The 27901-nt window shown below is 46.5% G+C and overlaps 2 protein-coding genes across 2 annotated transcripts; one reads left to right on the top strand and one right to left on the bottom strand.

The window, feature by feature from the left end:
• Positions 1 to 15787: 15787 nt before the first annotated feature.
• LOC123104609 (protein POLLENLESS 3-LIKE 2) lies at positions 15788 to 18191 on the bottom strand. The gene is made up of 4 exons (XM_044526484.1): positions 17866 to 18191; positions 17569 to 17781; positions 17319 to 17474; positions 15788 to 17202 (listed from the first exon to the last, which is right to left on the bottom strand). The coding sequence occupies exons 1-4, from the start codon at positions 18070 to 18072 to the stop codon at positions 16150 to 16152; spliced, it is 1629 nt and encodes a 542-aa protein (XP_044382419.1). The 5' UTR covers positions 18073 to 18191; the 3' UTR covers positions 15788 to 16149.
• Positions 18192 to 22525: 4334 nt separating this feature from the next.
• On the top strand, positions 22526 to 27477 carry LOC123104608 (myb-related protein Hv1). The gene is made up of 2 exons (XM_044526483.1): positions 22526 to 26552; positions 26670 to 27477. Exons 1-2 carry the CDS (start codon positions 26290 to 26292, stop codon positions 27211 to 27213), a joined length of 807 nt encoding a protein of 268 aa, XP_044382418.1. The 5' UTR covers positions 22526 to 26289; the 3' UTR covers positions 27214 to 27477.
• The last annotated feature ends 424 nt before the right edge of the window (positions 27478 to 27901 follow it).

Genomic DNA, 27901 nt, shown 5'->3' with positions numbered 1-27901 from the left:
CTCTGCGTCTCCTGGATCAGGATCTGAAACCCTAGGGTTGACTTCCTTTTTCCACTAAGTCTTTTATTTTTCGCATTCTGAAGCACTATTCATCATGTCATAACTCCGCATTCGTAGCTCCGTTTTGTGCGTGTTGTATAAACAATTGTTCATCTGGATGTGCTCTTCATTTTGTTCCATTGTGCCATGCTCGTTTGAGTCCATCTTGATGCCCAAATGGTTGATGCAAGAGTGCTATATAATGTTAGTCCCTGTTTCTTATCAGATTATGTGCATTTGTCATTTTTGCCATGATTGTCGTGTGCCGCAGATGGGCATGAGCTCTACATGTGTTTTGGGCTATGCCATACCATCTTTACAGGGGTGTATGCCATGTATTTTTGTGATCTTTGTGGTGACTAGCACATGCATGCAAAGTAGCTCTCGTGATATTGCTGATTTCAGGATCTCAGGATTTTGGCTAAGTCTTTATCTGCTGTTATTTTTATGCCATGTATTCATGTTGCTACAAAGAGATCCATGCTTCTTTTGAGTATGTTCAGTAAGTATGCTTTGGGCATATGGTTGTGCTCTACCCATCCATGCCCCTGTTTGCATATATGGAGTGCCCTAGAATGACTCAATATTGCTCTACTTTTGCTATAAAATGTTCCTGGCAGATTGTTTACATGTTAATCAATTTTGCCAAGGTTGTTGTAGTTGATCCATGCATGATATGAGCTTGTTATTGCTTTGGTTAGATTCATGATAATGTCTTCCTGTTGATGCTATGCTTATCTTGTCATGCAATGCCTTGTGTTGAGTGATTCGAGCTCGCAAACATGCCTTCATATTTCTGTTTATGCCATGCCCAGTTTTTCTGCCAAGTCTGAATCTGTTAACGAACTTGCTATGTTTACATGGGTGCCATCATATCTTCTGTGCCCTTTTGGCTTATGGTCAGTAAGGGACTTTTGTTATATGCTTTGAGTAGATCCATGCCATGCCTTGTATTGGTATGATCTGATCCTATAGCATGTTGTTATCTTGCTCTAAACTTTGCTTCCTGATGTTAATTCCTGGCTTGTTGTTATTTTCACTAAGTCTGTGATGCTGATATCTTTTGCACTTTTGCCATGCTTGTTTGAACCTGCTCTTGTGTGATTTAGCCGTAGCTCAGTGTTCATCTTTTATCAAGCATGTTGAGTAGATCTCTGCCATGTGCTTTGTTGCTATGTTGGAGTGCAGTAGCTTAGTTTGTTGTTGCATTCTAGGTGGCATCGTGCTGTTAATCGCAGAATTGTGCCATTCTTGTTTTGCTTGCCATTTGCAAACCGTGTCTCCAATTGCGGCGATCTTTATATCGATTTCGACTGGAATGATCCCATATTTCCACCGGCACTCTTGGTTTTCCAAGTTGAGGCCTGATTCTATCTTTCCCTTCCAGCGGCACATGCAGTGCATATCACATCTCGCATATCATGTCATGTTTTGCATCATGTTGCTTGTGCATTGTTCCGTGTTTTGATTATCGGTTCTTTTGCTTATGTTCTTGCCTTGGGTAGAGCCGGGAGACGAGTACGTGATCGAGGAACCCGTTCAGTATGCTTATGAGGATCAAGCTTTCGTCAACTCTGAGAAATTTGTAGGCAAGATGACCATACCCTTGAAATCACTTCTATCTTTGCTTGCTAGATGCTCGCTCTATTGGTATACCATGATACCTACCACATGCTTTATTCATGCCTCCCATATTGCCATGTTCAGCCTCTAACCCACCTTGTCCTAGCAAACCGTTGTTTGGCTATGTTACCGCTTTGCTCAGCCCCTCTTATAGCGTTGTTAGTTGCAGGTGAAGATGAAGTTTGTTCCATGTTCGAACATGGTTATTGTTGGGATATCACAATATCTCTTATTTAATTAATGCATCTATATACTTGGTAAAGGGTGGAAGGCTCGGCCTTATGCCTGGTGTTTTGTTCCACTCTTGTCGCCCTAGTTTCCGTCATACCGGTGTTATGTTCCTTGATTTTGCGTTCCTTACGCGGTTGGGTGATAATGGGAACCCCTTGATAGTTCGCCTTGAATAAAACTCCTCCAGCAAGGCCCAACCTTGGTTTTACCATTTGCCTCACCACCACCTACTTTTCCCTTGGGAGTCATGCTCCCGAGGGTCATCTTTATTTTAACCCCCCGGACCAGTGCTTCTCTAAGTGTTGGTCCAACCTGGACGATGTCCGGCGCCCCCTGGGCAACCAGGGTCTATGCCAACCCGACGTCTTGCCCATCCGGTGTGCTCTGAGAACGAGATATGTGCAGCTCCTATCTGGATTTGTCGGCACATTCGGGTGGCTTTGCTGGTCTTGTTTTACCTTCGTCGAAATGTCTTGTAACCGGGATTCTAAGTCTGATCGGGTCGTCCTGGGAGAAGGAATATCCTTCGTTGACCGTGAGAGCTTGTGATGGGCTAAGTTGGGACACCCCTGCAGGGTTTTGAACTTTCGAAAGCCGTGCCCGCAGTTATGGGCAGATGGGAATTTGTTAATGTCTGGTTGTAGAAAACTTGACACTTAATTTAATTTAAATGCATCAACCGCGTGTGTAGCCATGATGGTGTATTTTCGGCGGAGTCCGGGAAGAGAACACGGTCTCGTGTCATGCTTGAACGTAAGTAGCTTTCAGGATCACTTCTTGATCATTATTAGTTCTCAATCGAGCTTTGCCTCTCTTCTCGCTCTCTTTTGCGTAAGTTAGCCACCATATATGCTAGTGCTTGCTGCAGCTCCACCTCACTACCTTTGCCTACCTTTAAGCTTGAATAGTCTTGATCGCGAGGGTGTAAGATTGCTGAGTCCCCATGGCTCACAGATACTTCCAAAACAGATGCAGGTGCCGATGATGCCAATGCAGGGGACGCTACCGAACTCAAGTGGGAGTTCGATGAGGATACGGGTCGTTACTACATGTCTTTTCCGGATGATCAGTAGAGGAGCCCAGTTGGGTCAATCGGGGATCTAGCATTTGGGGTTGTCTTTATTTATTTTGGTTTCGTAGTTGGACCTTGTTTGTATTCTAGATATTGTATGATATTATGTATTGTTTGAAGTGGCGATTGTAAGCCAACTCTTTATCCCTTTCTTATTTAGTACATGGGATGTGTAAAGATTACCACTCTTGCGACGTGCCTACTATGCGTCTATGCCGCTAAGTCGTGCTCCGACACATGGAAGATATAGCCACATTGTGGGTGTTACAAGTTGGTAATCAGAACCTTCCCCGACTTAGGAGCCCCCTGCTTGATCAAATCGCTGATGTTGTTGAGTCTAAAAGAAAATGGTTTGAGTCTTAGGATTATATATATCAGAGAGTAAGATTCTTTTAATCCTCAATCCCTTCGTCGCTCTGGTGAGGCATCCTAACGTAGAGTTTTGACTCTTCTCTCCTCAAATTTCACGAATTTTTTTAAGATCACGCGGGTATTTCCGGCTTATTCTGCGAGCCAATCCTTTGTTTGTTTTGAGTTGTGGTGTTCGAGTTGCTTCGAAGTCAAATGTTGATTCCTTACCTTTCCTAAGCGGTGTTCTGATACTCCTATGTGAATACCAATCCTTCTTGATGATCGAGATTGTCATGTCAATCCTTTTCAACCGGCGTGTTTCTCTTCAAGCGCATCCGATCATTTCAACATCTGCAATATCAATTATCAGTTCTTCTCAACAGTGCTCATTTCTTCCGCCCCAAGCTGCCTTTGTTTTCCCGCCCTCCCACCCTTTTTCCTTCAAGGATTCAGATTTCTTAATCAACTATCATGTTATTGATGAGAAGTCTCTCCATTCTTTTCCGTCAGTGTTCTTACTCGGTGATTTCTCGTGGAGATGCTCAGAAGCTTCTAGTTCATTATCCTTCATTCTCTTTTCTTCTCTGGTGGATTCAATTCAAGCTTTGTTGATCATATCCTTTCCTCGTTTCAAATGCTTTCCCATGTCGGTGCACCTCATAATAATTCCCCGCTTGCTACTCAATTGTTCCGAAGTGCTGAAGATATCTCAGAAGGTTCGTCTTTTCATTCAGGATCCGTTCAAGCTATTTTGAGGTTGTTATCTCATTCATGCCATTTAATTCAACCGGTGAAATCTATCTTTTAAATCGTCCAATGGTGTATCTTTTGAGTGGGCCCTAACCCACAGGTCTTTTCCCAGGATCTTACCTGACTCTTCTAATTTTCCCGGAGCTATCCTCAAATCCTTTCAAAGTATGACGTAAGTATGAATTATCAACAGTCAAATGCCTTCTCCAAGATCTTTCAAATTCTTTTCCTCGTTGGCTCAATCTTTCTATTCTTGATTCTGGAGTGCCTAAATTATTCATGGTGGTGTTTCTCATCGTCAGTCTCTACATTTGAAGGACGAAGAAGAGTTTCCTCCAAATCTTATCTGTTGTCTTCAAGATTCATGGTTCTAACCTTATGCCATCCTCTCATAATTATATCCGATTGTGAGAATTCTTTTACCCATCCGGAGCAATTCAGGAGTCTTTTCAGTTTGATTCTCCGAAGGCCATCATCTCAGGATTATTCATTCCATCTTTCAACTCTCGTTTTTCAAGTCATACCGGTGCACCATTCAAGTATTCTCTAATCAGTTCGCGATCTCTTTGTTCACTTGTATCTAAATTCTCTCAAGTATCTTCGTTCATATTCTAATTCTACCCGGTGTTTCTTTATCTTTTCTTCGTTCATTTTCAATTCTTACGGTGGTTCATTCAAGATTTCTTTTTCTTCGTTATCATATCAATTATATTCGTTGTTTCAAATCCTACCGGTGGATAGTTGAAGACCTTCCCAAGTTTGCGCTATATATATCTTAATCCTTTCTAGGAGAATAAGTAGTATGCCAAATCCATTGTTTGTCATCAATTAAATTGATGAAGGATAAGCATAATGTAATTCTTATTTTTGTTTCATTGAGTATATTCAACTCCTTATTCTGGAGGCTCATCAAATTCTTGATTTCATTTGTTCATCTTTATTTTCCGGAGTTCCAGGTCTTCCGCATTATCTCGTCATGAAGCTCCATCTAAATCATCGCAAGGCTTCAACTTGTGTTTTCAACTTCTATTTCTTTTCGTTATCCTTTTTATTACCGGAGTTCTTCATGGAGGCTCTACATGGTGGTTCGTCAAGGATTCTTTTCATCTCTTCATTGTTCCCTATCAATCATTGTTTTCGGTGGCAGAATTTCACTCCAAATTTTGAGATGTTTTCCATAAGCCACTACAAGCTTATTCTTTTCGTTGTTGATTTCCCAACAACCCCATGCAATCCTTCCTTGCAAGGATGCTTTCCAAGTTCATTTGCCATATAAGTTGTCATTTTCTTCTCCATTCCAACGATCTACTTTTGATTCCTTCATCTGGAGGCATTGTGATGTTGCCCTCCTCACTCATCATCTCGAATTGTGAGGATCGTGTTCTTTTTATGCTTATCCATTTAACCGGAGTGTTGTGCCCTCTACTCAAGTTCTTTTCATCTTATCAAGTCTTGCATCCCTTTTTCAACCGGAGTGTTGTCCAAATTTGTTCTTTCTCGTTCCTCTATTTCTAACGGAGTGTTGTCAACTTCGTTCATCTTTGTTGTGTTCTTTCTTTCAATTTGTTCAACCTCTCAAGGTTCATGGTTTCACTCATTGTCAAAGAAGCAACTTAGTTTTACCTCTCCTCTTCATCTTCCGTTTTCCCTCCGGTGCCATCCTAGATCTCGGGACGAGATCCTTTCATAGTGGTGGAATGTTTGTAACTCCCCGAGCCCATTGCGCCACGTGTCTTCCAGTTATTCGCTGTTGTTGCCTTGTCATTTGTTTGCGTGTCATGCATTTCATATCATGTCATCATGTGCATCGCATTTGCATTCGTGTTCGTCTCATGCATCCGAACATTTTCCTCGTTGTCCGTTTTGCAATCCGGCACTCCTATGTCCTCCGGCGCCCCCTTTTGCCTCTTTTCATGAGCGGGTGTTAAACTTTCTCGGAATGGACCGATATTTGCCAAGCAGCCTTGGTACACCACCGGTAGACTGCCTGTCAAGTTTCGTGCCATTTGGAGTTCGTTTGATACTCCAACGGCTAACCGGGGAACCGTGAAGGCCTCGTGTGTGTTGCAGCCCAACACCCCTCCAAAGTGGCCCAATAACCCATCCAAACCCCCTCCATCCTCTCAGACGTTCGATCATGATCGCGTGGCCGAAAACCGCACCTCATTTGGACTCTCCTAGCTCCCTCTACCTATAAATAGGTGCTCCCCTCCGAAATTCCCGCAGTCCAAAACCCTAACCTAGTCCCTCTCCGCCGCCGGACACGTCCGGGCGCAGCCGGACGTGTCCGCGTCGCCGCCCGCAGCCTACCAGGGGCTGCCACATGTCCCCGCGCCGTCGCCGCGCCGCCGGCCCACCCGGGCCCGCGCCCAGCCCCCGTGGCCCGATCCTCCGCCGCCACCTGCTGCCCACACCCATGCCTCGTGCCGCCCGCCTCCGCCTCACGTCGCCCCCACCGCCGTGCCAGACCTCCCGGCGCCGCCCCGCACCATCCCCGGACCTCGCCGGCGCTGCCCCGCTCCTTCCTCCGCCGCACCGGCGACCACGCCGACCACCGCGCGCCCCAGCTCCGGCCGGCGAACTCCTTCGTCCGGCAAGTCCAACTCCGACGCCGGCCGCCTCCTTCTTCCACTCCGGCGAGCCTCGATCCGGTGAACCTCGGGCTCCGCGTCGCCCGGATCTGGATCTGAAACCCTAGGGTTGACTTCCTTTTTCCACTATGTCTTTTATTTTTCGCATTCTGAAGCACTATTCATCATGTCATAACTCTGCATTCGTAGCTCCATTTTGCGCGTGCCTTATATCAAATTGTTTGTATGGATGTGCTCTTCATTTTGTTCCATTGTTCCATGCTTGTTTGAGTCCATGTTGATGCCCAAATGGTTGATGCAAGAGTGCTATATAATGTTAGTCCCTGTTTCTTATCAGATTATGTGCATTTGTCTTTTTTGCCATGATTGACGTGTGCTGCATATGGGCATGAGCTCAACATGTGTTTTGGGATATGCCATGCCATCTTTACAGGGGTGTATGCCATATATTTTTGTGATCTTTGTGGTGACTAGCACATGCATGCAAAGTAGCTCTCGTGATATTGCTGATTTCAGGATCCCAGGATTTTGGCCAAGTCTTTGTCTGTTGTTATTTGTATGCGATGTATTCATGTTGCTGCAGAGAGATCCATGCTTCTTTTGAGTATGTTCAGTAAGTATGATTTGGGCATATGGTTGTGCTCTACCCATCCATGCCACTGTTTGCATTTATGGAGTGCCCTAGCATGACTCAATATTGCTCTACTTTTGCTATGAAATGTTCCTGGCAGATTGTTTACATGTTAATCAATTTTGTCAAGGTTGTTGTAGTTGATCCATGCATGACATGAGCTTGTTATTGCTTTGGTTAGATTCATGATAATGTCTTCCTGCTGATGCTATGCTTATCTTGTCATGCAATGCCTTGTGTTGAGTGATTCGAGCTCGCAAACATGCCTTCATATTTCTGTTTATGCCATGCCCAGTTTTTCTGCCAAGTCTGAATCTGTTATCGAACTTGCTAAGTTTACATGGGTGCCATCATATCTTCTGTGCCCTTTTGGCTTATGGTTAGTAAGGGACTTTTGTTATATGCTTTGAGTAGATCCATGTCATGCCTTGTATTGCTATGATCTGATCCTGTAGCATGTTGTAATCTTGCACTAAACTTTGCTTCCTGATGTTAATTCCTGGCATGTTGTTATTTTCACTAAGTCTGTGATGCTGGTATCTTTTGCACTTTTGCCATGCTTGTTTGAACCTGCTCTTGTGTGATTTAGCCGTAGCTCAGTGTTCATCTTTTGTCAAGAATCTTGAGTAGATCATTACCATGTGCTTTGTTGCTATGTTGGACTGCAGTAGCTTAGTTTGTTGCATTCTAGGTGGCATCATGCTGTTAATCGCAGAATTGTGCCATTCTTGTTTTGCTTGCCATTTGCAAACCGTGTCTCCGATTCCAGCGATCTTTATATTGATTTCGACCGGAATCATCCCATCTTTCTAGCGGCACTCTTGGTTTTCCAAGTTGAGGCCTGATTCTATATTTCCCTTCCGAAGCACGCACATGCATTGCATATCATGTCATGTTTTGCATCATGTTGCTTGCGCATTGTTCCGTGTTTTGATTGTCGGTTCTTTTTCTTGTGTTCTTGCCTTGGGTAGAGCCGGGAGACAAGTACGTGATCGAGGAACCCATTGAGTATGCTTACGAGGATCAAGCTTTCGTCAACTCTGAGAACTTTGCGGGCAAGATGACCATACCCTCGAAATCACTTCTATCTTTGCTTGCTAGATGCCCGCTCTATTGCTATACCGCGATACCTACCACATGCTTTATTCATGCCTCCCATATTGCCATGTTCAGCCTCTAACCCACCTTGTCCTAGCAAACCGTTGCTTGGCTATGTTACCGCTTTGCTCAACCCCTCTTATAGCGTTGTTAGTTGCAGGTGAAGATGAAGTTTGTTCCATGTTGGAACATGGTTATTGTTGGGATATCACAATATCTCTTATTTAATTAATGCATCTATATACTTGGTAAAGGGTGGAAGGCTCGGCCTTATGCCTAGTGTTTTGTTCCACTCTTGCCGCCCTAGTTTCCGTCATACCGGTGTTATGTTCCTTGATTTTGCGTTCCTTATGCAGTTGGGTGATAATGGGAACCCCTTGACAGTTCGCCTTGAATAAAAATCCTCCAGCAAGGCCCAACCTTGGTTTTACCATTTGCCTCACCACCACCTACTTTTCCCTTGGGAGTCACGCTCCCGAGGGTCATCTTTATTTTAACCCCCCGGGCCAGTGCTTCTCTAAGTGTTGGTCCAACCTGGGCGATGTTCGGCGCCCCCTGGGCAACCAAGGTCTATGCCAACCCGATGTCTTGCCCATCCGGTGTGCTTTGAGAACGAGATATGTGCAGCTCCTATCGGGATTTGTCGGCACATTCGGGTGGCTTTGCTGGTCTTGTTTTACCTTTGTCGAAATGTCTTGTAACCGGGATTCTGAGTCTGATTGGGTCGTCCTGGGAGAAGGAATATCCTTCATTGACCGTGAGAGCTTGTGATGGGCTAAGTTGGGACACCCCTGCAGGGTTTTGAACTTTCGAAAGCCGTGCCCGCAGTTATGGGCAGATGGGAATTTGTTAATGTCTGGTTGTAGAAAACTTGACACTTAATTTAATTTAAATGCATCAACCGCGTGTGTAGCCGTGATGGTCTATTTTCGGCGGAGTCCGGGAAGAGAACACGGTCTCGTGTCATGCTTGAACGTAAGTAGCTTTCAGGATCACTTCTTGATCATTATTAGTTCTCGATCGAGCTTTGCCTCTCTTCTCGCTCTCTTTTGCGTAAGTTAGCCACCATATATGCTAGTGCTGCTACAGCTCCACCTCACTACCTTTGCCTACCTTTAAGCTTAAATAGTCTTGATCGCGAGGGTGTAAGATTGCTGAGTCCCCGTGGCTCACAGATACTTCCAAAACAGATGCAGGTGCCGATGATGCCAGTGCAGGGGACGCTACCGAACTCAAGTGGGAGTTCGATGAGGATACGGGTCGTTACTATGTGTCTTTTCCGGATGATCAGTAGAGGAGCCCAGTTGGGTCGATCGGGGATCTAGCATTTGGGGTTGTCTTTATTTATTTTGGTTCCGTAGTCGGACATTGTTTGTATTCTGGATATTGTATGATATTATGTATTGTTTGAAGTGGCGATTGTAAGCCAACTCTTTATGGCTTTCTTATTCAGTACATGGGATGTGTAAAGATTACCCCTCTTGTGACATGCCTACTATGCGGCTATGCCTCTAAGTCGTGCTCTGACACGTGGGAGATATAGTCGCATCGTGGGTGTTACACAATGGGCTTTGAGGTTTCTCAAACGTCATATGTAAGAAGGTGATCATAACGACAACTTTCAGGATCACCGGAAAGTTTGACAAGTGACCAGATAGCTGGAGAGTGGGATTTGCTCCTCCGATGATGGAGAGATATTCTTAGGGCCCTCTCATTGTGACGGCATCCATCATCGTCTGGCTAGACACAGGTGACTATGTCACAGGGATGCTGGAACACGTCAACGAGAAAGAAGAACAAAACCGGTAACGAGAACAACGGTATAGTCAGCATGCTGATGACTCTAGAGGATGCCGATGCACACCGGGTTGTGTAAAGTATCGTGAAGCAAAGGGAACATCACATGATAACCAAAGGTTCACTCGAATATCATTCGTGTAATCATAGGGACCGATATGGATATCCATATATAGTTCCGCTATCGATCATTGAACGAAGGGGTTTCGTTCATGTCTATGATTTACCGAACCTATGGGGTCACAAGCTTAAGGCAATCATGATCTTCTGAGTGTTAGTGGTGCGGGAGTGATGAGAATATATTTGTGGAATTGTTTCATTAATATCTGGAATAGTTCCGAGAGGTTCCGGAAGCATTTCGGGGTCACCGGAAGGGTTTCGGTAATATCGGGTAATGCCAGGTATTATCGATTAATTATATATAGGTGGAAAATGTTTCCCGGGATGTTAAGTTATATATTTAATGCTCTAAAAATGTTTCTAACATTTTATATTTAATTTAAATATCAACGGGCCTAAAAAGGCCAAGAGGTGGAAGGCAACTTGGGCCACAAGGGCCCAAGTGGAGTAGGCACCCCCCTTGTGTGGCGCCCCAAGGAGGCTTTCCCTCCTTGGTGGTAGCCTTCCTCTTCCCCTCCAACCTATATATACTAGAGGATTTCCACCCTTTGGACACACAAGTTTTGGAGCCTCATCTAGTTGATCTAGTTCTAGTTCTTATTGGTCCTAGTTGACTAATTAGAGCTAGCCCTAGCCAACTCTAATCCTCATAATTAGAAGCCCTGTGTGGTTCTAATCTTCTCCCTCTAATTCTCTGGTGACGATTAGCTCTGGACGGCAAAGCGCTGCCGGATCATGAAGATTGTACGCTTGCAACCAAGTAGAGAGGTCGTGCTTTCGGTCTTCTGTTCGAGGGATCGTTCGTGGGTGGTTTGCGGGATCGTCATCGATGTTCGAGGGAATTCAAGTACGATCTACACCAACTCGTCTACTTCTGCTGCACTCCCGGAGTCGGTAACGATTGTTGATCACAACCCGTTATGCATCTTCATATTATTCTTGGGTGATCATAGGGAGAATTTTGTTTTGTTTTCTACTACGTTTCCCAACAGTATGTGTGACAGGCTTCACCTGGATAACGGTAGGTGCTTCACCCTCACGCTGGAGGAGACCTTTGATCACTTTACGGTATGTAATGATGGAAGGTATTTTGTCATAATTAAGCATGACTTGTGCTTTTTTGCTTTAACGTGTAATTTTCATTTCTTTACAATTCGACTAGTGCATCCCCCGCTGTGCAAGACTGTATGTCTTAGACAAGATCGGTTTCGAAGACAGGTAGTGAATGGAGACAAAGAAAGCTCACCTAAGAACAAAATATGGTTTCACTTTTGTGGTTAAGCTCTACAATGCAGTAAATCACCCACATTTTGGGTGTCCAAATTGAGAGGACTATGCAAAGCCTACAGATTTCAGGAGGATATGAAAATAACCTTTGATCTTGGTACTGAAGATGATCATGAAGATAATATCGACATTTGGGTGGATGTTGACATGATTCCAGTTCTACCTCTATGTGAGTTTGTGAAACAAATTTGTTAAGTAATTTATATTGTTTATTTAAAATAGTTGGTATTCATCCCTACTAAGCTTGTTTATTTATAATTGAAAACTTATTTCTTTTCTCCAAGAAATACTCAAAAGGTTGTAGCTAGACAAGACCTACTACAGTTATGATTGCGAGCTAATTTGTGGGGAGAAAAATTCTCTTGTCTCATTTGTTAATGATGTTGAGACTTTTAAGATCAAATATGAAATTGGCAAAAATTATAGTGGATACATGCCACTACTCCATGAGTTGCATGAGGGTAACATCAGCGCAAATAGAAAGGTTTGATTTTGTTAACTATGGATGGATACATTCTTCTTAAGTAAACTACATTGCTAACTATGTTACTATTATGTTCTTCAACAGAAGCTCTCGAAGGAAGTTGTGCCCAACGTGATGTATACTGAAGGTCATATGAGTATAGTTAGCTTTCGGCCAGATCCGCCGGTGTCTTTTCGCAGTGCATACTCGATTTCTCTAAAGGATGAAATACTTGATATCAAAGGATGGAGCACAGTAATGGATGCACGCAGGCAACCAATTGGAGACAACATGAATGTGTGCAGTACACAAGTTGGAGACAAGTGGATCTCTATTCTCCATATGGAGATGTATGGAGATGGAGGGGTTTACATGTTTTATGATATTTTACCTGAGAGAGGAGTAGGTCCTAGGTAGTACTTGTCGTGCTAGAATGATGGTGAATTGTTTACCTAGGACGAGTACCATTAGCTAGTGTTGGTTAACTTGTCAAGTGCTATATTGATGGTCAGTTATTATATGACTACAGATGATCTAGTTGTTATATGACTATGATGATCATGATGACGAGGTTGTACTACTTCTCATGTGCTAGAATGATGATGAGTTATTAGATATATGACTACGGATGATGAGCTCTTATATGACTACGGATGATGATGATGAGTTATTATTATATGACTGCGGGTGATGAGTTGTTATATTATTGGGGTGGAAGAAACACGAAATAGTTTGAAGTGGATGAATGGATCCAAGTGAGCAAGTTGAATTAGTGGGACGATATGATGTTGGGACGACACATGATGTCCCAAACATCATATCGTACTTCAACACTTGTGTGCCGACCCAACATCATATCGTCCTACTAATTCAACTTGATCACTTGGATTCATCCACTTTAATCTAATCTGTATTTCTTCCAAAAACTCCGCATTGCTACTGTACAAAAATTGTATAACGGTGCATAAATACAATATAAAAAGAAAGAAATACGCTCTAATAGTAGTGGCACAGGGCATGAACATGCGCTACTACTATTTATGCTAATACCAGTAGCAGTAGCATGGGGTCGAACCCGTGCTGCTAGTAAAAGTTAGCTATAGCGCCCTAGCAGTAGCGCGGGGCACCCATGCTACCACTAGTTCTTAAGCCGTCGCTACTACTAGGGTTTTCCCTAGTAGTGATCCGTCATCAACTACATGGCTTCTTGTCGTTGCCAGGCCTCTCGTATCGCACCACCATCCTCCACTCCTCCATGTGTGGAGTCGCGACAGCCTCCTCTATGGGTAGTGGAGCAGGCAGGAAGGATTCACGACACGGTGCTCAGCTGGTGGAAGTGCACGGAGGAGCTGAAAAAGAAGCAGGTTCTCGCGAAGGGCTTCCAACTTTGCAAATATCGTATGAAAGTGTACATTGAGGAATGCAAAAGAGGTTATCATCTTCAAGACCACCGATGCAGAGCGTGCTCGAATGCCGACTCATAGCAATCGGAAAATGGTCATAAAATGGGCATTACAAGAAATGAAATCTCTGACACAGGTTTCAAAGAGCCTGGTGGGGATGTATCCTGGGGTTAATGTTGCTGAGGATAATACCACCACCGCCAGATTCAGCCGACATTGTTAACTACTAGTATGCATGGTAGTAGTAGTATGCATGGCTAAAAAAGCTTCCATGTCACCATTTAGGACTACAAAAAGGGCATTTAGCTATGTGTAGGTACTATGTGGTATTTAACTGTGTTTTAACACCTTGTACTATGTGGTAAATTATGTTGCAATATGCTATTAATTGTATTGGACTGTTTAGGACTACACATTGAATTTATTTATTTTGATCTTGTCTAATTCTACCAACAGCATCCACAAACGCTACACACTTTTACAACACAAACTAGTCACGCTCGACTGCTTGAAACGCTACATCTCTCTTCCGCACTAGCAGTGTTCAACGCGAAACTTGCTAGATAGATCTACAGTAGCATCGTCTGGGCCGAATTGCTAGTTGCCTATTATCAGCGGCATCGTACTAGCGGCGCTCGGTCTGGAGGCTGCTAGTGGGCACCTTGAAATGCTACTGATGAGGGGATGGGGTCTGTACTAGTGCTGATCCAAAGAAGAGGGGTAGAGGAGAAAGTTTCAACAAGGAGGACAAATTGTTGTGCAACGTGTGGTGGCCACTAGCATTGATCCGACCCATGGCACGAAGCAAAGAGGCGCAACCTTTTGGGCCAACATTCATTGTTGGTTCCGTTCCGTGAGCATAAGAGCTTCGAGCCCTACCGCAATGAGCTCATCCGTAACTATGGGATCAAGCCACTCAACCATCAATGATACATCATCCAACAGGCTGTGAGCGAGTACTGCGCCCATTTCAAACAACTCATCGACTGGTGGCTAAGTGGTGCACTAATCATTGAGCAAGTAAGTTGTTCTTTGTGTTCATTTTGCCGGATATGCTTTATATCATTTGGCCAGATACACCCTATGTCATTTGGTCAGCTATGTTGTATGCACATTGTTGACAATGTCTTCTTTTCTGTAGTCATCATGTGTCGTGCAACTTGTTCTTGAAGGTGAAGAAGGACTTCGTCCTCATGCATTGTTGGTTGAAGTGAATGGGCAACCCAAACGGCAAAATGGCATTGCCAATTCCATCAAGACAGCAGGCATCGACATGAGAAAGAAGCGGATGATCCAACTGACCCAACAAAAGAGTCGCCTAAGAAGGTTAGAAGGGAGTTATGTGGAAAGAAGTGGGAGGAGGAGAAGATAAAGCGAGAAAGGGCGGCGGTCAAGATGACAGAGTGGTTCGAGGACATCTTGGCGAAGAAGGAGACATGTGTGCTCCAAAATGAATGAGCAAAAGAAGCCGGGGAAGTTTAACATCTCGATGGCAGCGGCCGATAAGAAGACCAAGCTCGAAGAGAGGAGAGTTGAGCTCGCCGCTGCTTCGAAGGAGTAAAAATAATCTTGATGTTCGTGCGTGCCTCCGTGTCAAGATGTTGAAGTGCTTGGCGATCAAGATGGAGGAGGCCGAGAATAAGGCGGCCGGTGAGAAGGAGTCGGCGGCAGAGTGAGCGAGGAGGCTCAGACAGCCGGTCTGGCAGGGCAAAAATGCCGATTTTGTGATCAGGAAAAACAATTCCGCCTCTTTTTTGTGATGATCGGCGCTATAAAATTTGTGCTGAAACTAAGAAGATATTTAAAGGATGCAGTTGAAAGTTGAATGGCCTACTTTCTTAGGGATGGCGTCCCTAAGATAAATAATATGTTCGTTTTAGGGATGGCGTCCCAAGACTCCTGCCGTTGTTGTTGTCGTCGTCCTGGTTCTTGTCTGCCTCCTTGTTGCTGCTCTGCTCCTGATAAGCGTTTTTTACAGACTTCGCCCACCAAAAAGGGGGAGCTTGGACCTCGGTCGTGACGCTGATGAACAGAACTTGCATCGACAAATCTCGATACGAAACTGCTGTGCAGCCGATACTGCACAGACGACATACAGCCGAACGACATATCCAACGGTGCACCGGTGCTGCTGCCGTGCGACGTATGGTGTGATCTCCAGCGTCGTCCACAAATCGGCTATTAGCATCGTGTGTATAGCAGTGCTAATCTCGATATCCAGAGCAAAAGCGAGATGCAATCAAGCTAAATTTCAGCTGAACATTTCTGAATGAGTGACAGTCAAACAGAACTTACATTGTCAGATATCGATATCAAGAGCAAAGATCGAGATGCAATCAGGTAACTTTGTTATTTGAGCTTTGAAGTGATTATCGAAATCAACTTCTGTTACAAGCAACAGAAGATGATCAGGAGGAAACACAATCCTTGCCAATGTTATTTTGACTGTGTTACAAAAAAAAAATTAAAATCAACGAATCAGCAGCAAACTGAAAAAAGAAAAAAGAACCAAGTCGAGCGGTAATGTCGATCGATCCCTCCCTATTTTTAATTTTTAACTTAAAAACCGCGATGCAGAAACTCCCAGGAGAACAAGCTCATCTCCTTCGCAGCGTCGCCACCTCCTCCTCTTCGGTTGTGTGAGCAGCCAGCCAGCAGCAGAAAAGAAAACCAAAACCAAGCCTCGCCGTCGGTCAGAGCACGTTGAGCGTCTGCGTGATGTCCTGGAAGATCCTCAGCCTCTTCCCCACCTTCTCCTTCACCGCCGCCGGGCTCGTGTCGCAGCAGCTCGCCGGAGCTAGAGGCGCCTTTGCTGACGGCTTGCCGGTGTTGCAGTTCTCGTCGTCGGCGAGGACCGGGGCCAGGACCGACGCCACCAGGGCCTCGTCGAACGCGCTGTGGTCCGGCAGCTCCGGCCACCTCTCCTCGGCGGTGAGCGACTTCCTCCGGCCGTTGTTGCTGGTGTCGTCCTGGTTCTTGTCGGCCTCCTTGTTGCTGCTCTGCTCCTCCTTGGTCTTCTCCCCGGCTGCCGCCGCGGCCGCGGCCTTGTCCATGGCGGTGCCGGACCGCGTCCTCTTCAGGTTGCCCATGGGATCGTGATGCATCTGCGCCGGAGGCTTCTGCTGCGGCAGCTGCTGCTGGCGCGGTGCGTTCTGCAGTGGCTTGGCGGCCAGCGGCGGCATGCGGTGCGAGTAGAATGGCTGCGCGTCGATGTTGAGGTTGGCCTGCTGCTGCTGCTGTTGCTGCTGCTGCAGAGCGGCCATCTTCTTGCCCGCGGCTGCGGCGGCGGCGGCGGGGCCGGCGTTGTTCTCGTCGGCGAAGCTGTCGCGGGGCTGCTGTGGTGCCGGCGGGGGCAGCAGGTGGTCGATGCAGGGCTGCGGCTGCCAGATGCTGGAGGAGGAGCCGAGCATGAGCGCGTCGAAGAGCCACTTCTTGTCGACGAGGTTGTCGCCAATGGCGCCGGCCCAGCCGGGGCGGCCGACGAGCTTGACCTCGAGGTCGCGGAGCATCTCCTGCGCGCGCTCGTAGGCCTTGAGGTGGGAGTCGGCGCCGCGGAGGCCGTCGACGCCGGCGGGGCGCACCTGCTTGAGCACGTCCTTGGCCTCCAGCACCCGGCCCTGCTTCATGAGGCAGATCCCCAGGTTGCACATCTTGTTGTTGTCCGGGCCGATGACCAGCGCCCGCCGGTACGCCCCCTCCGCCTCCGTGTAGTTCTCCTTCTGCATCAGCGCCCACCCCAGGTTGCCCTGCGCGAGCACAATCCAACCGGGTTAATTAGTTACGCCATTGATTCTTACCATATCTGGCCGGCGGCTGGATCTGAACTGGATTTGAAATTTTGAATCGAGGGGGAGAGACTTACGAGGAGCCTGGTGGCCTCCTGCTCGAGGGTGACCTGGAACTTGCGGCCCTGGGAGCGGGCCGTCTTGGTGCGCTTGCCGTTGAAGGCGTGGCCCTGGTGGATGAGCTGCAGCTTGTGCTTGAGCAGCGAGATCTGGTCGTCCAGCCGCCCGCACCTCTGTCGAGTCGAATTAAAATATTGAGTTAGCCATCCCAACGGATCTACTGATGGATTTGAAATTTGAACTTTGAAAAAAGGGGTGGCGCAGTACCTTGTAGAGGTCGAGGAGGATGTTGTCGAGCGACTCCTGCGCCTGGTCGGAGCAGCGGACGCGGAGCGACTTGATGGCCTCGATGGCCTCCTCGGCGCGGTTCTGCTGCTTCATCACGATGGCCATGTCCTTGAGCGCGCTGTCCACGCGGTCGCCGGCGTTGATCGCGCCCCAGAACAGCGCGATGGCCTTCTCCGGGTCCTTGTCCACCAGCTGCCATCCATCCATTACAGCCACCGTCAGCCCCGGCCAACAACAAATTCAAATCCCAGACAGAACAAAAAAAAAAGGACGCACCTGGACGCGCTTGGCGCGGACGTAGGGCGTGTCGCCGACGGGGACCTTGTGAGCCACATGGAAGGAGTCGGAGTGCGTCCGCAGCATGGAGACCGCCGCCGGCTTGACGGGGGAGCAGGGCGCGGACTTGGTCGGCCGGAGCACCGCGCCCACGCCGCCGACGCCGCCGGCGAGCCACTGGTCCAGCTGGTGGTGGTGGTGCATCATGGCGGCGCCCTGGACCGGATCAGATCTCCCCCGCGAGGACGGATTTGAATCGGATGGCGAGGGCGGAGGGAGGCGGCGCAGGGGAGGGGAGGGAGGAAGCGGACGGACGCTTTGGGGGAGGGAGGTGGCATTGGATTCCATTACCAACGATTTATATACGAATCGTCCGACCGTTGGAGGATTAGGCTAGCCGTTCGGGGAACTAGCCGTTGGGGTCCTCGCCCTCTCGCCCGCTCGGCCGGGCCGGATGGGCCGTGATTACGAATGGCTTATCTTAACCAACATCGGCACAGCCCGGCAGGGCCCAGCTGGCAGGCCGCGGTTCATTCTCCTTCGCGTGTCGTTCGAATCTGACCGCCTCGCCTCGTTTATCTAAAAAAAAATAAAAAAATCATAGGCCGCCTCGCCTCGTCGGCGCCGGGCGCTCTAGCAGCCGGTCGCCGGGCCGCCTCCGCCGCGAGCTGCCTCGGTTTCGCGTGCCGTGCTCCGCGTCCGCCGCCGTTGCGCTGCGGAGGCTGCGGGATGTGCCTTGTTTGTGTCACGGTGGGGCGCCGTGTTGGCCTCGTACTGTTGGCCGCGGCCGTTTGACGCTGACCCGTGAGGTGTTCGACGGAATGCCGAAGCGCAGCAAGGCGGTGGAATCGTGTCTTCCGCATGCCAAGCTGTAATGCAGTGGCAAATGGATGTTTCAGTGGGTGTTCTTTGCCCCTGAAAGCGACCATGATGCATGATTGTGCAACTCTGCAGCGGTGAGTTAGTTATACGCACACAACCGTGAGGAGGGCCGAGCTGATGTGGTGATGAGCACGAGTGTCAGGCGTACTGAATGTTCAGTTATGTTGGTTGCAGGGTGTCTCCGAATCGGAATAACGCTTGCGGATTCGGATCCAGATTGACTGACCGGCACAAAGCGCGTGAGACGGAAAGGGCATTAACTTTGCAGCATGTAAGTGTTACAAACTTTAATTACGCTCACCTGTGCCGTTCCGTTGGATTCGGGTAACGGAAATCTTCATCTGCTCAGTAATTATGGTGTCGTGTGTGATGAATGTCAAGTATGCTGAATCTTCAGTTGTGCTGATTGCAGGTCGTTTCCGTATCGGAATAACACGTGCGAAGTTGGAAACCAGGTATGGCTGGTGCAAAACACGTGAGCCAGAGAAGGCGATAAGTTTGCAGCCTGTAAGTGGTGCAAACTTTAATTATGCTCATCAGTGCGTTCCGTTAGACTCTGGTAACGTAAATCTTGATCTGCTCTGCTATAATGGTGTCTGTCGAACACGATGCTGAATCTTCAGTTATGCTGATTGCAGTGCGTTTCCGTAACGGAAAAACGCTTGTGAAACCAGATCAAGGATGAGTGGCACAAACCGAGTGAGCTAGGAAAGGTATTTAAATTGCAGCCTGTAAGTGGTAGAAACTTTAATTATGCTCATTTGTGCCATTCCGTTAGACTCTGTTAACGTAAATCTTGATCTGCTCTGCAATAATTGTGTCTGTTGTATACGATGAGTATCAAGTGTGCCGAATGTTCAGTTATGCTCATTGCAGAGAATATTGGTGTCGGAATAACGCGTGTGAAGCCGGATCAGGGATGAGTGGAGCAAATCGTGTGAGCCGGAAAAGGCATTAATTTTGGACCCTGTAAGTGCTACAAAATTTAATTATGCTCATCTGTGCTGTTCCGTTTGTCTCTGGTAACGTAACTCATGGTCTGCTCTGCAATAATTGTCTTGTGTGGTATACAACAAAATGTGGCTTTACACCATTTTGTTTATTTCCTCATTGCTTTAATACGAACTTATTGCATCTCATCGGATGGGTTAGCATATAACGGATCTCATCAGGCTCTTTCGTTGACATGTATAAGGCTAAAACTCATCAGGCTCTTCACGTGTGTTAGGCATGCTGAAATCTTTGGTTATGGTTATTGCATGGCGTTTCTGTATTGGAATAACACGTGTGAAGCCGGTTTGTGGATGACTGGCGCAAAGCTTGTGAGATGAAAAAGGCATTAACTTTGCAGCATGCAAGTGGTACAAACTTTAATTATGCTCGACTGTGCCGTTCCGTTAGACTCTGGTAATGTAACGCTTTACCTGCTCTGCAATGCTGTGTCGTATACGATGAAGTGTGGTTTTACACTATTTTATTTTCTTCCTCATTGGTTGATTATGAATTTGTTGCATCTGGTCCGATGGCTTAGCATATAGGATTCACATCAGGCTCTTTTGTCGTCATGTATAAGGAAAGAAAACTCGACCGACAGGAACTGAATCTTCATGAGTGTTAGGCGTACTGAAAAGTCTGAAATATGTGGTAATGCTTATTGCAGGGCGTTTCCATATCAGAATAACGCATGCAAAGCCGAGTTAGGGATAAGTGGCACAAACCACGTGAGCCGGAAAAGGCATTAACTTTGCAGCCTGTAAGTGGTACGAACTATAATTATGCTCATCTGTGCCATTCCGTTAGACTCTGGTAATGTAACTCCTGATCTGCTCTGCAATAATAGTGTCGTGTCGTATACGATGAAGTGTGATTTTACACGGTTTTGTTTTCTTCCTCATTGGTTGAGTATGAATTTGTTGCATCTGGCCTGATGGCTTAGTATATAAGGATTTCCATCAGGCTCTTTTGTCGCCATGTATTAGGAAAAAAAAAACTCGACCACCCGTGGCATTTTTTATTAATTAGAAGAAACTACCATGAGCAACACCCGGGTGGGCTGGGCAGGCACTCGTGCCTCTAACCAACTGAGTGGTACTCAGTTCTTGTAGCCATGCATAAGAATGTCACTGTTCTATGAAACTTGTTTTCATGATACAGTTGTAGCTCTAGAGTCATCTATGTGCACCAAAATCTCTGAGCAAGTTGCATGTATTGTGGTTGTGTTGGATTTGTATGCCTGACATGACTGAAGTGATGTAGACATGTTGACAACCTTGATACAGTGCTAAATAGCCTATAAAGCTAATGACTAAACACACATTAAAGTTAGGTTCAGCATGGGTATGTATTTATTGTTTTTGCAGGGTGGCGCTTGCTGGTATTCTGTACCATAGCGATGGCTTAACTCTGCCTTTGACCCGTCGTATGGAGAGTATGGATATGGATGTCACAGAAAAGGAGCAATGTTTCCTTATTCTGTTCCATGATCATCCTTATATAGTTATTGACATTTCATATTGTTTTTCTCTTGAAACTTTCCCGTGGATCACTACGTTATATACAGATGTTGTTAAAAAGATACAAAAGCAAAAACTTAGTATCACTCTCATCATTACTTTGCCTCGATAAAATTATCAGAAAGATGCCTTAAGTGACATCTGACGTTTGCAAGGCCTTAAATATGCAATTTGGTACATTTTAGCTGCACTTACAACCTTGTTAATATTGAGACTACCTTTAATTTGTGTTCCATTGATCTTTTGCTCAGGACTCGAGACATTTTGGACACATTTCTAAGGTTTTTTTTATTGAAAGGTTTAAAAGCATTGCATGTTTGCTCTTTTTGTCTGTTAGGTACTAGTCTTAGGAGAAATTGTGCTTTTCCAAATTTATTATATGGGTTCAAATTAACGAACCACCTATCTCTTAATAGTATGGTCAGACAAGAACAATGATAGACCGTCTCTCAATTGAATTGAGATGATAAGTGTTTGGAGGAGCTGGAGCTGGATGCACAGAAATGAACTCATTCTAGTCAAATTGGATAAGGATAATATATGCGAACCAAATTATGTCCATGGCACTGTAAAGTTCCTGAACTTTTGGTCTCAAATCATTGTGTGATTATGGTTTCCGGTATTTCTTATGGGTATTTCCGCCGGGGGGGGGGGGGGGGTCCATTATTCAACTACCAATCATACCAAGGAGCTGAAATAAGTACTATGTATTTTATTTATTATAAGTAGATTAGAAGGTCCACCTGTACTCAACTCAAAATGAGTTGGTCTAGCAGTAGTTAATAAAGGACAATTGACTAACAGGCAAGGGTGGCATATGTGTATTATTTGTATTAGCTTGCAGATGTATCAACCTGACCAAACATTTGTATGTAGCTAAATCTGTAGATCTGGGGTATTAATTTAATGTTGTTTCAGACTTTTAGTTTCAATTGGTGGTCGGACGGACCCTTCCTGCGCAAGCGGGAGCTACATGCACTGGGGCTGCCCCCCCCCCCCCCCCCCCCCTTTCAGACTTTTAGTTTCAATTGGTTATACTACTCTGTTTAAATCGAAGTTGTAATTGTAAAGCTTGACCTTTAGATGCAACTTACCATTCAATGTCACGCACCATTAGCCAGGGGTATACAGTAAAACCCATTAGCCATGGGCAACGCCATATGCTGATACACTGCTTGCACATTCTAATTTGACACTAGTTCTCCACGAACTCAAATCGATTCCATCGAGTTTTGATGGCTTCTTTCTCTGCAGAAAGCCACAATCAGTGGAAGCTGCACGGATATTTGATGCTAACTTTCATGATAGAAGCACTGACGAAAAGGAACTCAGAAACCACTGTAAGCATGAATAATTTCTAACTTGTAGTCTCATACTCTTATGTCGATTTGTACATGAAGTGCTTTTAATAGTGGAAATTTGATATGGTTAGTGCTCTAGAGCAACAAGCACTACGCATCTAGAGTTCTAACAAACTTAGGTTACTGCTGAAGTATATAGACTGCCCACCTTTGCTAAAAAGATGAGCTTTCGAATAAACTAATTGTTTCATGGGGAAACATGCTATCGAGAGTCACGGTAAACCTCATGGTTTCTTTCACGAATCCAAAGATGTGACGCATGATGATCAGGATCTCTTTATGCCTTCATTCAAATGACAAAAGCATTGTGTCTGCTGACTTTTGTTTGACCTGTCATTTGGCGCTATGAACATTGGTCTAGGACAGTGGGACTAGATAGTATTTTTTTTCTACCCCTGATATTTTAGTTGTTTGAAGACAGTCAAAGTCTCTGGTAGTGGAGGACTAGTGTTGGAAGGTTTTCTTGTCTGTTCAACGAACAATCATCCGCGTGAAGGCTGAAACATCATGTGTTGTGGCCAGAAGAGCACATATTCAATGATTCTGGGGGCAAATGGAAAAGTAGTCACTTAGTTCGCCGAATTCCTGACTGACCAACCCAATTCTTGCGTTTGCAGTATCATACTACTTGCCTGCTTGGTAAAACCAGTGTTGAGTAGCGAAAGGGCGAAAGGAAACTGCTAGCCTGCTACTAGATAACTAATGAATTTGGGTTGAAGTCGTGGAGACCAACACCACACCTAACCTAATAATAGCCGATTGGATGGAAGAATGGAAGGACTGGTAGGTAGGAGGAGGATGCCATGGGGAGTTTGGAGCTTTATGCAGGCATATAAGGGGCATGTAGGTAGGAGGAAACAAAGAGGGAGTTGGGAGAGAGGAGTCATGGATAAGTGCTGTTCATGCTCGTTGCCATGTGGTGTGGGGGCTGGCTAATTGGCCTTGGCCACGCCTCCCTGGAAGATATAACAGCAAAAGGGCGGCCTAGACCTACCTCTTTCCTTACCTTCTTCTTTCCCTCCCCCCCCCTAAGGTAGAGCTACTGCACATAACCAGACACCACTCCTCAACCAGACAACTAAGAACTATTTCCCTACCTTCCTCTTGCCGGCATTCATGCTTTCTAGAAGTAATGCCTACAATTTAACAACTAAAGGGCCATGGTTTAAGTGTTTTGTTTAGGGAATAGGGATTGCACTCTTTTTGCCAGTCAGAGTCTGATTATGGTACAACAGAGATGGTTTACTTGATTAGTTTGATGCACCAAAAGAATAGCTATTTGAGTGTATTAAATCTGTGTGTAATAAAATGGTAGGATGCCAAACTTGATTTATGGCCAACTAGCTTATTTCTAGTTAGAAACCGTAACGAGGACTAGTCATTGATAGCTATGCAATAAAGCAGTTTGGTGTCTGATAATCTGACTTTCTGGTTTGCATTGCATGGTAGGCAAATTGGTACATGCACCAGTTCTGCTCTGTTGAGATGCAGCTATTTTCAAAAGAATCCTATTATTATAGATTTAGCTTCAGCCTTGTGCTGAAAAGTGATACAAACCATCCCCTAACATGTCGGCTTGAAAATAATAGAGATTTGGAGTTAGATCTGGAGGTGTAATCACCCAATTCTCGCAGCAAAGGAATTATGGGGGCAATACAGGAAGCATGGACATTTCAAGTAGAGGACCATTGTGGAGTGTGAAGTCCCAATCATTCTGGCCCCAACTGAAGCAAATGGTTTGGGATATTTCCCTCTCCTTGCACCCAACCAACTACGGTCCATAGTTTGGTAACCATCCAAAAGAATATATTAGGTAGGCAAATATTATGTAAGCCCGTCTGGATTTCATCATGGACATGTAAGTTGCTCCTAACATGGAACAATTAATGGTCCACCTCAGCAAGTCATAGTTTCATCTGCATCCTCAGAATGTTATGCCCACAGCCTTCATTACCGCGGAGGATGAATCCTAATCTGTAGAAAATTCAGCATATTCATACTAATCTCCGTTCTCCATGAGCAAACGGCAAAGCACATGTTGCGGAAGTCGAATAAGTCCTGATCACAATTGATGGTGTCCTTATTAAGCATCACTGATAACGTTATCTTTTGCCATGTGGATTAGCGTATACTCTATTGCCATGTGGATTAGCATATATAAATACGATTTCCAGGAGATCTGGCTTGCTACAGAAAGAAATAGGAAGCAGTTGCAGGACTAGCAAGTTTGGTGAATCTTTTTAATTTAGGGTTGACCAAGCAGCTCAACTAACCAATACTAATACTAGAGTACAAAACAGAAATGCTGCATATGAAAGTAGTTTCATCGGACTATCGGCAATTGGCAAAAACCATGATTGTGCAAGCAGACCATACTAGTAGGCAAAAACAAAGAAAAAAGACGGTGGGTGGGCAAAAGAAAATCCGTTTGAGCAGCGTCGGATACCTGTTCCGCCTCATCCTGTTTTATTATTGAAGAATAAACAAGGAAAAGGGGTGTATGATGAGGGGGCTTCCTTTTGTTAATACCTCATCCAGTTTGCATTATGCACATTGGCTTGTTAAATGGAGAAATGGTAAGATGATTGGGGCTCGTGAGATCAGGGCTGTTTTTTTTTAAGTATACATGAATGATCCGTCTACAACTAATACTCTGTCCTAGTATACAATACAGATCATCTCCATGTCGACATGATTGTGTTGGAGAATCAAAACAGCCCCCGTAGTCCATAGACGACATCATGTAGGACACACGAATTGCACTGCCCCTGGGTCACAACTGACAGGAGAGGTCCTAGAAAATGGCTCGGGGAATAGTCTCCAACGTGGCACATATTCTTCATCTAAATAAAATTCTTGGCAGACAAATTATCATTGAGTTTGTGTCTTACAGAAAGATTGAGGTTCTATATCCGATCTCGGCGATCGTCGATGCGGATAATTTACTTGTAGACTGAACGGGTTCGACACCCTGGCCCTGGATTGAATGGGTTATTTGCTTGTGTTGCACGAGTAGTTTTTAGGCAGGGAGGGCAGCATCAAGGGAAAGAGAGTGGGAGGGAGGGGAAATTGGGTGGACCTAATAATCCCCCACAAACAACTTAGGAAGAGGGAGGCATCACGGGTGGATGCGGTTAGTTAGCTGTTAAAACCGAAGGCGCCAAGAGGGTAGGCAGGGGGAGCTACCTCACTTTACACCTACCTGTGAGGCTTGTGAATCGGGCAAGTAGGCAGGCAAATGGAGCCTGTGTGTCCTGTGCCCTGTGGCTGGCTGTGTCGTTGTTGCCTTTCTATCCTCCTCTTTGTGTGTGTGTGTGTGTGTGTAATAAACTGGTAAACAAACCGGTGGGGTGCTGAGTTGAGGTGAGGTCATGACCTGTGGGAGAGGGAGGGGGAGGCCTACCAGTGCCCGTACCAGCCTAACCTTTTTCCCACCAACTCAGCCTCTAGAAGACCTTCTTCCCCGATCCAGTGCCAGTCAAGTGCAGTGCCGCCTATAAAGATCCAGCCTCCGGGTCACCCACCCCTCCCCGTAGCACTAGCCCCCAACAACAACAACAGCACCAACTTCCACTCCTGCAAACCCGACCCAACCCAACCCAACCCACCACCGAGCACAAGAAAAGGAGAGTCATCGGCGGCGGCAGACCATCTACAGAGATAGTGAGATGGGGAGGTCGCCGTGCTGCGAGAAGGCGCACACCAACAAGGGCGCCTGGACCAAGGAGGAGGACGACCGGCTCACCGCCTACATCAAGGCGCACGGCGAGGGCTGCTGGCGCTCCCTGCCCAAGGCCGCGGGGTTGCTCCGCTGCGGCAAGAGCTGCCGCCTCCGCTGGATCAACTACCTCCGCCCCGACCTCAAGCGCGGCAACTTCAGCGATGAGGAGGACGAGCTCATCATCAAGCTCCACAGCCTCCTGGGCAACAAGTACGTTCATCTATCCATACCATATATAGCTCCAATGAATGAACGATCCTCTGTTTTACATGCATGGCCTTGTGAAAACATAGCGCTGACAGTATTGTTTCTGTTTGACGAACGCAGATGGTCTCTGATAGCCGGGAGACTCCCAGGGAGGACGGACAACGAGATCAAGAACTACTGGAACACGCACATCAGGAGGAAGCTCACGAGCCGGGGGATCGACCCGGTGACCCACCGCGCGATCAACAGCGACCACGCCGCGTCCAACATCACCATATCCTTCGAGACGGCGCAGAGGGACGACAAGGGCGCCGTGTTCCGGCGAGGCGCCGAGCCCACCAAGGTAGCGGCAGCGGCAGCGGCGATCACCCACGTGGACCACCATCACCATCACCGTAGCAACCCCCAGATGGACTGGGGCCAGGGGAAGCCACTCAAGTGCCCGGACCTGAACCTGGACCTGTGCATCAGCCCCCCGTCCCACGAGGACCCCATGGTGGACACCAAGCCCGTGGTGAAGAGGGAGGCCGGCGTCGGCGTCGGCGTCGTGGGCCTGTGCTTCAGCTGCAGCATGGGGCTCCCCAGGAGCGTGGAGTGCAAGTGCAGCAGCTTCATGGGGCTCCGGACCGCCATGCTCGACTTCAGAAGCATCGAGATGAAATGAGCAGAGCAGAGCAGAGCACCCCCTCCCTCCTCTCTCCTGTGACTTGGATATTGGTTTAGCCTGTAGGTGAAAATACAGCGAGTGAAAGAGATGCAAGAAGAAAGAGCGATGATCTTGTGGTGCCCTGTTTCGCCAGGATCATCTCCTTTCCTTCTTTATGCCCTCTCGTTGCTCCATTTTGTTTGTCCGGTTGTAAAAAAAAAAATTACCGTTTGACTAATCATGGGCAATAATACTCTGGTGCTGGGTGGCTCACTGTATAAATTACAGGAGTGCTTTCAAGAAAGTGCAATAGTAATATGAAGGTGGCAATTCCTTTGGCAGGAGAGGAGAGCAGACCAGAATGGCCAGATTCAGTGTGCCCCGTGTGGGCGTTGATCTCGAGACCGGGGCACTGAACCGGGCAGAGGCAGACCCTGAGCCTGAGCGCGTGGGCGCATGTGAGCATTGCCTAATCCTGCATCCACGGCAAAGGCAGCGACTCGTGACACGCTTTGCGACCTGCTTTCTTTTCGATGCCCTTTGGGGCGGCTACATACATACATACATAAACCTTTTTTTCTCTTGCCAAAAGGTCCAGGTGAATATTTTTCGAGTCGATCTAAGTAATTTTACATCCGTCGTTAAACAGATAGATGATGACGCCTAACTTCTCTAACCTTTTCTATCGGCGGAAGAAAAAAAGCTT

Source organism: Triticum aestivum, chromosome 5A (genome assembly GCF_018294505.1).
Source record: "Triticum aestivum cultivar Chinese Spring chromosome 5A, IWGSC CS RefSeq v2.1, whole genome shotgun sequence".
Taxonomy (NCBI): Eukaryota; Viridiplantae; Streptophyta; class Magnoliopsida; order Poales; family Poaceae; genus Triticum; species Triticum aestivum.
Note: the sequence above shows the minus strand (reverse complement) of the source record. Positions and strands in the feature narration are given on the sequence as shown.

Bases quoted from the DNA above. Each gene is read 5' to 3' on its own strand.
- LOC123104609 (XM_044526484.1), bottom strand. From the start codon at position 18,072: ATGATGCACCACCACCACCAGCTGGACCAGTGGCTCGCCGGCGGCGTC. The intron at 17,782-17,865 runs GTGCGTCCTTTT...GATGGATGGCAG, and splicing joins TCCGCGCCAAGCGCGTCCAG to CTGGTGGACAAGGACCCGGA. The intron at 17,203-17,318 runs GTAAGTCTCTCC...GTGCTCGCGCAG, and splicing joins AGGAGGCCACCAGGCTCCTC to GGCAACCTGGGGTGGGCGCT.
- LOC123104608 (XM_044526483.1), top strand. From the start codon at position 26,290: ATGGGGAGGTCGCCGTGCTGCGAGAAGGCGCACACCAACAAGGGCGCC. The intron at 26,553-26,669 runs GTACGTTCATCT...TGACGAACGCAG, and splicing joins CACAGCCTCCTGGGCAACAA to ATGGTCTCTGATAGCCGGGA.